Source organism: Gopherus flavomarginatus, chromosome 1, assembly GCF_025201925.1.
Source record: "Gopherus flavomarginatus isolate rGopFla2 chromosome 1, rGopFla2.mat.asm, whole genome shotgun sequence".
In the NCBI taxonomy this organism is placed as follows: Eukaryota; Metazoa; Chordata; order Testudines; family Testudinidae; genus Gopherus; species Gopherus flavomarginatus.
Genome location: NC_066617.1, coordinates 314,119,793 through 314,132,566, shown reverse-complemented (window position 1 = coordinate 314,132,566; position 12,774 = coordinate 314,119,793). Strand labels below are relative to the sequence as shown.

General features: G+C 38.4%; 1 protein-coding gene across 8 annotated transcripts in view; it reads right to left on the bottom strand.

Moving 5' to 3' along the window:
* Positions 1-12,774, bottom strand: part of FNDC3A (fibronectin type III domain containing 3A) — a 200,295-nt gene that overhangs the window by 80,808 nt on the left and 106,713 nt on the right. For 6 of the 8 annotated variants that reach the window (XM_050947435.1, XM_050947493.1, XM_050947442.1 and 3 more), the window contains 3 exons: positions 11,009-11,085; positions 4,950-5,187; positions 718-990 (listed from right to left, as the gene is read on the bottom strand). In XM_050947435.1, coding sequence (XP_050803392.1) covers positions 718-990; positions 4,950-5,187; positions 11,009-11,085 — 588 coding nt within the window. Of the gene's footprint in view, positions 1-717; positions 991-1,490; positions 1,509-4,949; positions 5,188-6,209; positions 6,235-11,008; positions 11,086-12,774 lie in introns of those variants that run through there. The other 2 variants (XM_050947483.1, XM_050947502.1) reach the window with 2 other exon arrangements.

The following is a 12,774-nucleotide window of genomic DNA, read 5'->3' as shown; positions in this document are numbered from 1 at the left end:
GAGATGGGGCTGGCAGTGCAGCTCCACCAGAGATGGCGCGGGGAAGCTCTCTGAGTCTCATCTCTTACTCACCCACAGCCACAGTTACCTGCTTGGCAGTAGGTTTCTAGTGCCCACTCTGGCCTGAGCCACGCCTGCAGTGGGGAAGTGATGGGAGAAGTAAGTGGGGAAGGAGCTGTGGGGAGGGTGGGAGCAAGGTGGTGCCAGATTGGAGCAGGTGTAGGAGGTGCACAGGGAGTGGAAAAAGGAGCCAGAGGTAAATGAGTGGGGAAGTCACATGCCCCCCCACAACCTTTAAATTGTGCCCCCAACCATCAAGAGTTACAGGTCATCTCTGGCAGAGACTGTTTCCCTCCATGTCCTTTACAGTGCCAAGCAGACTGTTTGCACTCTATAGGCACATCAACATGCAGTACAAAGAACATCAAAGAGAGAAACCACAATGGTGGACGAAGTGCAGACCTTTATCTAAATGGAATTATATGATGTGACCTACAAAACTTGCTCAGATCAATCAAGATGCAGCTTGCAGCTGCAATCTCTTGGGGCTGTCCCTCACTTTAATAACAAAGATGGTTGTAATCTCCGTTTTATTAGATTATGTGAAATCAACAGGCTGCTGTCCAGTTCCAATCTAGTCAGTGCGGGAGCTCCACTTCTAGAGACAATTCACAGAATAAGAGGTAGCATTTATGTTAATTTTTTGCTAACACTTACCTTCTACTTCTGTATCCACTTGAGAATTACTTTTTCCTTTCCCCAAAAACTTGCTCTTTGTAGATCCTGTCCTGACACTACTTGCGTCCTGTCCTTTCACAAGTCCATTATGTTCATTTGTGGGAGAAGGACATTTCTGAGGTGATGGTGGTGGACTGTTCAATTTATCTTTCTGTGTTCCATGCCGATCTTTTAATTTTTTCTGTAAACGTTCGTATGTTTTACTAGATCTTTCGTCTCTAAAGTTGGACCTTCCATGAGTAGAGAGCGCATCTAAATTAAAGCAAAAACATGAAATGCTCAGAAAATATCATAATGTATAAAATATATTTACAATTTAATTTAAAGAGACTCCATATATATCTTGAAATTATATCTGTTCTTTTCTCACTGTGAACCTAATTAGCATAAAAGTTTATCTACTTAGCATTTCAATCAAACGTTAACTGTTGCATATAATTTTTTTTAAGGATAAAGATGTAACCTATCTTCCTGTTTTAGTTAATACAATAGTCTTAAATATTCCGAATTCTGCTTTGCCCTCTTTGATACTATTAAATCCTGCACCTATGTGGAAAATTAGTGCTTGCCATTATGACATCTGTCTCCCTCCACCAATGAATTAGAGGCCAAGTAGCCTCAACAAGGTCCTGTTGGTGCAACAGACATAGTAATACCTATTCTGATTTATTAATAGAGTGCTGTAAAGAAGTATTAAAACAGAAAAGGGAGAAACCATAGTGAAACCATATAACTCTTATAAATTCACTTACCACAGTGTTTGAAGATCTCATTTCAGGGCAGCTGAAACACCACATATTGAGCAAACAAAATGAATCAGCACTTAAGCCCTGATTAAGCAGACCACACTCATTTAGCAAAGCAAACTGAAGAATAGGCTTTGTTGAATTGGGACTAGAGAGTATTTTACTATAGCAGTAAGGCACAGCAGGGGATGGACATTGTATCCTAATGGGGGTTCCAGTCAAAAATGTTCACTTATCTCCTACTGGCTGCAACTGGCAACTAAGTTTTGGAACAGAATAATGAATTACTATTTTAATGGTCTTTCAGCAAAAACCAACAGAGATCAGTAGAAACCATCCCCAGCAGCTGAAGGATACTAATGGAATGAAACTAGTATAGCCAGGCATGCTCAGCACATTATTAATCTCTGTTTAAAAATTAACAGTAGATTTCTATATATTTATAATATCATGAGCAAAGCTATTCTCCTAATCTGTTTGATGAGGCGGTCAAAACAGTGAACAGCAGTGAACTGGTGTACAGCTGTGACTTCACCAAAAAAGCCCAACCACCCAAACAGAGCATGGCTTTGGACAAATAATGACTAACAACAAGAAAGAACTGTTTGTTCTTGTCAAGTTTTGTACTAAAGATTCTACTTCCTTTCCCAGCGCTAACATTTTCATTCTTTTTTAACATCACATACAGAAGTGCTTTAATTACACAGTGCAGCCTTTTAAAAGGTACACACCACAGCACCAGCTCTGTTTTCTCAGTGTAATCCTATCTGTCATTAGTAAAGGAAACAGCTGGTGTTTGTTATACTTATGGGAAAAGGAGATTCCTCTCAGGGTGAACAATCTGTCACTTTACTTTCTCATTTTATGCACTGGTTGCATTTAGATTAAAAGTTTAGAAATGGGAAGACAGGTATCAGATGGACGAGATGGTTGACTTATCAACTTTTGGTAGCGAAGACATTTTATTAGAACAGATTACTTAAAATGAAAAAGCTTTTTAAAATGTATTCTTTGCAATAATATACATGACATATATATGTATACACACTTTATAATAATACTAATTACAATATATATAAACAATCTAACTATGAGGGAATAAACCTTCTGGATATTTTGATTTATCACTAATGTTTTAAATGGGCAGAAGTAACACACCAGCATCTTAGCTTGTGTAGATGTACCATATCGTCGCTCATAATCTGAAAAGATAACTGTGAAGTTCACTTACAAATATAAATATTAATTCAATTCTCAAATATGAAGAAAAAAGAAGAGCTAGCTCCTGTTCTAGTCTGAAAATTTTAAACATGAGAGATATTTTCTTTCAATATTTACCATTTTATTCAGAACAATCTGTGGGTGGAATGCTAGCTTAGTTAAAAATATAAAAATGACTGCCATTAACTTTATATCTTTCTACTGTGTGAAATAATCTACATACAATAAGTAAACCAATTATGATCAGAGCTACATATGTCCTACAATTCTGAAGTCATGGAATTGGCTGCAGTATCAATTCCTTACTATAGAACTGTGCAGCAGAATTAAAGGCCTTAAATATATGAGAAAGTTTTAGTTGTTTAAATTGGTTTCTAAACAGATTTAGTTAAATGGGTACAAACCACTTGTGTACACACTCTTGTTTTATTTTAAAAAGAGTCTTATATTGGATTTAGTATAAGCTGGTAGGGAATCAAATGAGCTAAATCCAACATAAGACACTTTTAAACCAAAATAAGATTGTGTCCACGGGGGAGTGGGGATGGGAGGGAGAGTTGTACTAATTTAATTAAAATGCTTTAGAAACTGATTATTAGTTTAATCAATACAACTTTTTAGTGTAGTCAAGGCCTAACATTTTATTTAAAAAAATAAATTTTGAGCCATTATTGGGCAATGAAATACTATCCTCCAGAGCCTGAAAACAGCCTGAAAGAGCAGACCTGAGGAGGGCAAACTCATTCATTGCAACTGAGAGTTGACTTTGAAGTGTACTGATGACATTTTGAATCTCAACTTTATTAACCAGTTTATTACCAATCATTTTATTAGAAAAATCCTGCTAATGTGCTTATTTATGGTTGCTGATGCACTGGTGGATATTTGAAAAGCGGCCAATTGGGTGATCAGATTACTAGGGTGGTAACCTAGGAGTTCAAGCTCTCCCCCAAATTCCAAGTCACTTTTGTTTCTGCACAAAAGGGGAAGGAAAGAGAAGATGAATACTCTTCCTTTTCCATTTCCCATCCCCATCTTCTCAGTGCCTAAGCCTCTGCTAGCTCCTGGCTGCCAAAAACCCAAGCTACATTCCATACTGGATCCCAGGAAGAAAAACTCCAAAAACCCCAAACCCAGCAGTCACAACCTGCAGCCAGGGCTGGTGCAAGGAAGTTTCGCGCCCTAGGCAAAACTTCCACCTTGCGCCCCCGCGGCCCCAGCCCTGCGGCAGCTCCCCGCCCTCGCCCTGAGGCACCCACCCGTGGCAGCTCCCCCCCTGCCCTGAAGCACCCCCCCTGCAGCAGCTTCCCCCTACTCCCGGAGCCATGCGGTACCTCCCCACTCCAGCTCACCTCTGCTCCACCTCCTCCCCAAGCACGCCGCCCATGCTCTAATTCTCCTCCCAGGTTTGCGTGCTCGGGGAGAAACACTGTAAAAAAAATTGTGGGCATCGCTTTCTGGCACCCCCAAATCTTGGTGCCCTAGGCAACCGCCTAGTTTGCCTTAATGGTAGCACCGGCTCTGCCTGCAGCTACCACTCCTGATGTCTTCTGGAATGCAGTTTGCTGCTGTTTATACAAAAATGTGCAACTTTGCTAAGAACCATAAATATCGGAACAGTGCAAAATTTAAAAAAATTCAAAAATTCAGGTATACATTGAATTTAGTGTAAAATAAACAAGGAATAATGTACTGTTTTATTTTTCACATATTTAATTCAATACAGATGCTCTGGTTTTGAATTTACTTGACGAACCATGGAAATTTCAACATGTCACAGATTTCTACATTGCTTAAGTGGTAGAAATTCACAGAATTTGGATCCAGTGTCCCATAGAGAACAAAGGGCCTACTTATAATGCTGAGGCAATGGATTTAAATACTGAATCAGAGGAAAAAGTGACACTTACTGAATCACTAAAATCATATCATATAATGCCTTGCCTTTTCCAGTGTGTGAGGGCTCCCTTCTAGAACTCACCAGGCCTAATTCTGCTTAGACTGGGATATCAGACAATTTTCTGAAACAAAATACTTAATGTACTTTAATAAAAACGTATATGGTTCCCTGATACTGTCTTTATTTGTACTGCAGGATGCCTAGCTAACAGCTCAAATTTAGGCTATAGTACTGCTTAAATCTAACAGTTATACAACAGAAGAATACTGAATGGACTGGAGTCACCAGAAGAACACGAACACATTGCTTTGATAGGATATGTAACTCTTCGACAATTTACTTACCCAGATCTCCATATACCTGTGAAGTGTGATACTGTGGTATATACTGCGAAGCCATATCACCTGCTCCAGTCACTGTTGAATATATTTGTCGTGGTGGAGGCGGCATCATGGCTTGAAGAGGAATGAAACCAGGCAATGGATGATGCGGAGGCCGATGTATTACTGCATGACTGCCAGGGTGAAATTCTGGAGCCTGGGGAACCACCACAACCCTTCGAACACCATTGTCTTCAATAACCTGTAAGCCAAGAGGACAAACTTTGATCAGGTAAAGGACTGCTTCTTAGATAGCAAACAGCTCATTTCAAATACATGCCACAAAGAGGAAATGGAGTCTGGAACTATGCAGTCTGAAAGATAACAAATCAATAAATCTTTTTAAAAGAGAATTTTTCGTTTTGAATATAAGAGCAAAAGAATCTTCAGTGGTATAAGTAGAACAAAATAGAGATGATAAGACAAAAAAAAAGAATGCGGGCGAGGAAAAGGAGGGATACTTAGTAGTGTGTTTCAGTAGGTTTCTTGTAGGAAAGGTAAAAGTGCAATTGATTTCTGGGTGGGAAAATAATGGGGAGAAAATACTTCTCCCCCTCTTAAAATGAAAGCTACGTGTAACAAAATTTTATGAACAGTTTTTAATCCTTTTAGGCCATTTTGAGGTTCACCAGTGTAGTTAATCCATTTTTAAAAAAAGTGGAAAACTAAATATGATTCAGTTGGTAGTATAACCTGCTACCTAAAAGGGGATCTGGCTTGGAGTAACCATTGCTCGAAGTATTGTGGAGGCAGTAATCTCAGCCTCCAGAGTGCCAAAAAGAAAAAAAAATTACACAGACTTCAAGATCCCAATAACAAGTGTTACAAAATACCTCAAAGGAAGTTGCCAGGCCTCTCAGCTGACAGGTCTGCACACTGATGAATTTGTAGTTGATATGTAATAGGGTGCGATAGATGTAAAATGGGGGTGGGGGTGGGGAGGGTGGAAATAGCCATTCAGAAAAAAAGGAAAACCTATGTGCCCACTGTAATATCCTAAATAACTTCCTAAAATAGGGAACAGACTTCTTGGAATATATTGTTATTTGCAATGATGTTTGGTGAGATGACCACCTACTGCAATGTAGGTGTGGGAACAGGAATACACAACAATTAAGATAAAGAAGTTAAAATCTATTTAAGGTTGAATTGATCAATTACAGAAATACTTATCTTGAATTTAAGATTAATTTTTTAGCCATAACATAGCTTTAAAATAAATACCATGTGACTTTCCAAAGGATTTGGTACTTTGAAACTGTCCCTTCCTGTAAAAGAAGAGTATTTTAAACTAAAACAACGTTCCTCAAAGCTACCAAAACCGAAGAAGTCCTATTCTTGCAATTCAAATATAACAACAACAGTATAGGCAATTATAATTAGAGTTGGCCAGCTTAATTCCTCAAACATAAAGATGTAATTTTAATTATTTAAGTCCCTTATGTTTGTAGCAAGGATAGTCATACGAGTTATGCTTTCTAAGGGCTTGTCTACATTACCCGCAGGATCAACGGGAAGAAATCAATCCAGCAGAGGTCGATTTACCCTGTCTAGTCTAGATGCAATAAATCGACTGCTGAGCGCTCTCTCGTCGACTCCGGTACTCCACCGGAGCGAGAGGCGCAAGCAGAGTCGAAGGGGGAACATCAGCTGTCGACTCCCTGCAGTGAAGACACCGCGGTGAGCAGATTTAAGTTGTCGACCTTAGCTACGTTATTCACGTAGCTGAAGTTGCTTAACTTAGATCGATCCCCTGCTCCCCAGTGTAGACCAGGCCTTACATAAAAAAATTATACTACATATTACAGCAACATTTGGAGTCTGACAAGCTGAAAAAAAAAGAATTAAAGATATCACTTCATTCTTACTCTTCCCTGCTGCGCTTAGTTATTGAGGCACACATGGTGTTTAACATTCTGCCTAGTTCACAGACTCCTGTGGTATCTCAGCATGTCCGAGTAAGTGAAGGATAAGGCAATGGATTTAAATGAAGACCTTTACATTAAAGGTGAACTTCAAGTGTGTATACATATATATATTTCAAAGTTAAACTGCAAAATGCAGCAAATCATAAGGCTACGAAAGATATTCAGCACAGCATCATTTATTAAAATCTTTCTTTTCAGGTTCTGCCACATCTGAACCTGTGCCTGCTCCTATTTTCCATGATGCCCCAGCACCGTTTCTACAGCAAATCTTACTTAACATATAATCTGCTGGAAAATGGAGACAATCTAGATGGTAGTGTCGTCAAACACCCAGCCTGGAGGTTGGATCTAGCCTGTTTAAGGCATTTATCCAGCCTAATAACAGATTCAAATTCTGTAGAAAACAAGATTTCATTAAAATAATGTTTCTCGCCCTTAGGGCTTTAAAAAAATGCCAAATGTGATCTGATGGTAAACAAAGCGCAAACCAATATAATGCTGTCCTCCTGGGTAACTTCCCCATTTATGACATTAAGCACTGAAAGTCCAATTACTAAAAGTTAAGAGTTTCAAATAATTTACATGCACAATTGTGTCTCATTTAAACATTAACTGCAACTGTGTGTGCAAATCAGATAATTGCACATGTATAAAAATCAGACAAAAACAGTGCCCAAGTATGATTTTTTTTCCGCACAGCACTGAGGGATGCTGAAAGCAACAATAACCTTACAAGCAAAACATTTAATTCTGGTGTAAGGCCCATACTCTCTATCTTTGTGCAAAGCCATCATCATCATTGGGAAACCAACTACAGATCAATGAATGTAGACAGACTTAACTCTGTAGAACAGGCAGGCCTCCCACACAGTAACTAAAAGTGTAATTTTACTCTCTTCACAGAATGAATTTCACTCCCACGATATTGGGGGTAAAGCAAGCCCTGTTTTTTTTAAACAGTATATCACATTTTCTGAAACACTTATTAGTTTTATATAATGTGTGAAAACCAAGACATGTCTTATCCTATATGTTGGCTCTAATCTCCAGCAGCAGAAAATATGGTGTAAAATCACCAAACTCAGGAGCTAGGACAAATCCAGGCATAAGAGACCTACACTAAAATGATACATAAATGATAGCTATATTGAATAGCCTTCCCAGCCTGGCAGTTTTGGTCATTTAGCATATATTTCTGCAGGTTTTCAACTTCTCTTAATATATACACATTTGCAGGACACCTTCAGGTTTTTTTTTTCTTTTTAATGTTAAGTATAAAAAAACAATTACACACATACAAAATGGGAAATGACTGCCTAGGAAGGAGTACTGCAGAAGGGGATCTGGGGGTCATAGTGGATCACAAGCTAAATATGAGACAACAGTGTAACGCTGTTGCACAAAAAGAAAACATCATCCTGGGATGTATTAGCAGGACTGTAGTAAGCAAGACAAGAGAAGGAATTCTTCTGCTCTACTCCGTGCTGATTAGGCCTCAATTGGAGTATTGTGTCCAGTTCTGGGTGCCACACTTCAGGAAAGATGTTGGCAAATTGGAGAAAGTCCAGAGGAGTGCAACAAAAATGATTAAAGATCTAGAAAACATGGCCTATGAGGAAAGACTGAAAACATTGGTGTTTTTTAGTCTGGAGAAGAGAAGACTGAGGGGGAACATGATAACAATTTTCAAGTACATAAAAGATTATTACAAGGAGAAGGGTGAAAAAAATGTTTTCTTTAACCTCTGAGGATAGGACAAGAAGCAAGGGGCTTAAATTGCAGCAAGGGTGGTTTAGGTTGGACACTGGAAAACACTTTCTGTCAAGGTGGTTAAGCACTGGAACAAACTGCCTAGGGAGGATGTGGAATCTGCATCACTGGAGGTTTTTTAGAACAGGTTAGATAAACACCTGTCACTGGAGGTTTTTAAGAACAGGTTAGACAAACGCCTGTCAGGAATGGTCTAGTTTTTCCGTAGTCTTGCCTTGAGTGCTGGGGACTGGACTAGATTACCCACTGAGGTCCCTTCCAGTCCTACACTTCTATAATTCTAAATTAAAATCTCTTGTTGGGACTTTATTTGTTTTTGGATAACTATGAGCTTGGTACTGGTTGCTTCCACTGGCAGCAAGTTATCTATTTGTTGTCAATTTTTTTTTATTTGCTACAGAATCTTTTCGCATAAATCAATGCACAATGGTATGCTTTGTTAGCAATAAGCATTTCAGAATTCTTACAACATAAAGGTTTTACCAGGATTTGATAACTCTGAGTTCTAGGTGACAGCTGAGAGAGGCTCTGTGTCCTCAATGGAAGCAAACAGTATATATTAATTTTACTAAAATTATTTAGGCTTTCATGTATTTTATAATGTTTAGCATTAAGTAACCAACTTGAAATTAAAAAAAATACAGAAGAAACTAGCTCATAGCAAAGACGTCAGGATTTTTATTTTTCCTAAAAATAAAACATGAATTTTAACAGGAAACATGCCTTTCTGTAATGATAACAAAATGAAACAATTAAAAAACACAAAATCCATTTTGCTGCCAGATTCAGTATTCTAATATTAAAGATTTAAGAACCAACCTAGGGCCTGTCGATTAGCACGCAGCAAGACAGGGTATGAATATACGGCAGGGGTCGGCAACATTTCAGAAGCAGTGTGCTGAGTCTTCACTTATTCACTCTAATTTAAGGTTTCGCAAGCCAGTAATACATTTTAACGTTTTTAGAAGGTCTCTTTCTATAAGTCTATAATACATAACTAAACTATTATTGTATGTAAAGTAAATAAGGCTTTTAAAATGTTTAAGAAGCTTTGTTTAAAATTAAATTAAAATGCAGAGCCCCCAAGATTGGTGGTCAGGACTTAGGCAGTGAGAGTGCCACTGAAAATCTGCTTGCGTGCCGCCTTCGGCGCCCATGCCATAGGTTGCCTACCCCGATATACAGCATGTGAGCCTGCCATGCGGATCATGCTACTGCACACTAACAGTTCTGACTATGGTATATTTAGTGTGCAGTAGCAGAGTCCACATGGCCAATTAGGGTATGGCAAGCTAGAGCACTGTACATTCACCCGACTTGCTGCACATTAAATGACCATGCAGACAAGCCTTTATACACAAACTTTCCGCAGCAGAGAGTAAGTGAAAGTAGGTGAGCCTCCTGCCCTGTATACAAACACTCTGCTGGCGGACAAAATTTTATACTCTTTCATTAACATATGCACCATCTGACTGGCTTTGGTTTTTTGGGTTGCATTTTTTGTTGTTTGTTCGTTCCTTATTCTATACCACAGGCTGTGCACATTGGATCAGAAAAGGCAGAGTAGGTTGGCTGCAGATCCAGTACAGCGGTAAGAGAAAAAATTGTATGGTTTGTGGGAAGTTTTAATTAAGACAATACACTGACAATTATCAAAGATTTGTATTGCAGTAGTGCCTAAAGACCACAACCAGGTTGGTTCTCCATTAGGCTAGGCATTGTAGAAACAAATAATAAATGACAATATATCCCAAAAAGGTACTTCGCACTTGGTCTTACATGTTCTCTGTCCATTACTGTTTGTCTATCTTGTCCATTTAAGTTCCAGTTCTCCAGAGAGCTCCTTGGTGGCAGAACACTTAACCATATGGCGCCCCCCTGAAGTCTGTGGGGCTTTGCACAGATGAAAGGGGTCTACCAACATGAAGCTCAGTGCAGGACTGAGGTCTTGGAAGGTAGACTAGAACAGGGAACCACGTCTTCCTCATATGTTTGTACAATGCCTAGCACAAGGGTTCCCTGACCCTGCTTGGGAACTTCGCATTCTATTACAACATAAATAACCGGGAGTAACATGAATATTATACACATACATCAAAAAGGAGGCTCATAAAAGCATACAAGGAGACTCCTACTGAAGAGACTTTATGGGACACCACATTTACTTGTGCAAATCACTGTAATTCTGAAACTTACCATGTCATGTTACCAGGTTAGACATGTCAGCTTATTGTTATGTTAGTCCCAGGATTTTATGTATGTTTTATTTAACTGCACATGTAATGTGAATATATGAAGCCATATGAATCAGATGTTTGGACATACCTGTGGGGCATATCCAGGAGGCACATAAATAGGAGGCACTGAACCATTTGGGGACATCATTGGAACTTGAGCAGGACCTAAATGGGTTACAGAAGTATTTCAGTACAGCATGGTTTAACAAACTTTAAAAGTTCTAAGTCCATTCAGAATTGCAATATCTCTGCAAAGAAATAAACAAGATAATATGGACAACAGAGCACATGGGCTGTAAAGATAAAATTATAGTGAAGGGTACTTAATTCATGTGAACAACAGATATGGCGCATACAAAAATTATTTCCCTGTAAATATTTCCCTCTTTTTGGAAATAAAGCTTCTTTTTTCAAATACACAAAGCTATAATCACCAACAGTAATAATTAAAAGGAAGAGAAATCCATGTGTATTCTTCCTAGGAAAATATTTGAGAAGGATGGTTTTGTGGCAAAAGCACAGGATTGGGAGCGTGGAGCTCTGTGTTCTATTCTCAACTTTGCATTGCAACAGACTTCCTGGGTAATCTTAGGGAAAGTAAAATGCGTAGGCTGATTTCAGAGGTGCTGTGCACCCAGAACTCCCAACTATTTCAAAGGAGTTACAAAAGGGATGAATTTGATTCTTTATCTGTAAAACCAAGATAATACTTTTCCGCCCCAAAAGAGTGTTCTTATTCTTAGACTTAGGACATTAATGCTTCTAAACTGTGTTCAGATCAGCAAATGCAAGGTGCTAAGAAAATGCCAAGTATTATCTGTATAAGAAGATTAATCCATCCTATTGTTGGTAAACAAAGATGCTAGAAGAAAAATCAAGGTAATTCTGCCTGAATGCGAAAAACTGGGCCAGAGCAACAAAAATATTTCTAAACTTAGTGTCTGATCAAATTTGAAAACTTTATACAAGATCCTCAACATAAAACATGCAATGCTATAAATGTTTTAATCTGCAAAGAAGCTCAGTTTTACTTTCTGTGTAATTGGTAGTCCATGACTTTGACAGCAAAGAAAAATTCTCTATCTAATTTCAAGAGCCAGGTCTTTAGTTGCAGATGGGAAAAGATGGGTTAAAAGTCAACTTTAATGTAGCCTTTTCCATATTTTGTTTAACTCGGAATTACAAATTTTCTTCAGCAACTGAAGCAGTGGGAGTTCTGCTGGAGTAAGGAGTGTTGAAGAGGACAATAAACAATATAACAAATATATAAGCCTACAATGGGTTGCTACTGTCCCTAACTTTAAAACAGTCTGTCTTAAACAGAATATTTCAGAAGAAAAACAAGGATGGAACTACTTAAAAAATAAAGTCAATAGCAAAAGCTGCAGGCATATTAAATGTATCATCAGCCTAAAACAGAATATACTTTACATTTTTAAATAAAAATAAGGGGTCTTTTCTTTGCTGCTTGTATCTTGTAGCCATTTATACCCAAGAAAACTGTTTTCAAAGTGGATACAAAATGATACCACTCTGCTTTAAACCACTCACTTTAAACAAATATAAATGACTACACAAGTTATAAGTCAGCTGAGAATCATGCCCACAGTTCTTCATGCTGCTCATGTCTAATTAAAACCCTTCATCCAGAAACTCTGGTGATGCACATCTGTGAAGAAAGATTATAGTATGCATATAGACGGTAAGCACATCAATGGATGTTTACTTTTGCTGCATCTGGCCAAATTGAGTGTTCTGAACAGCAAACTATACTTCATTCGGAAGACCACCAATTTTGTGTATTTAATGCCTTTCTGTCTTGACTGATATAAGCAGCAGTTTTCTCCAAAGCCA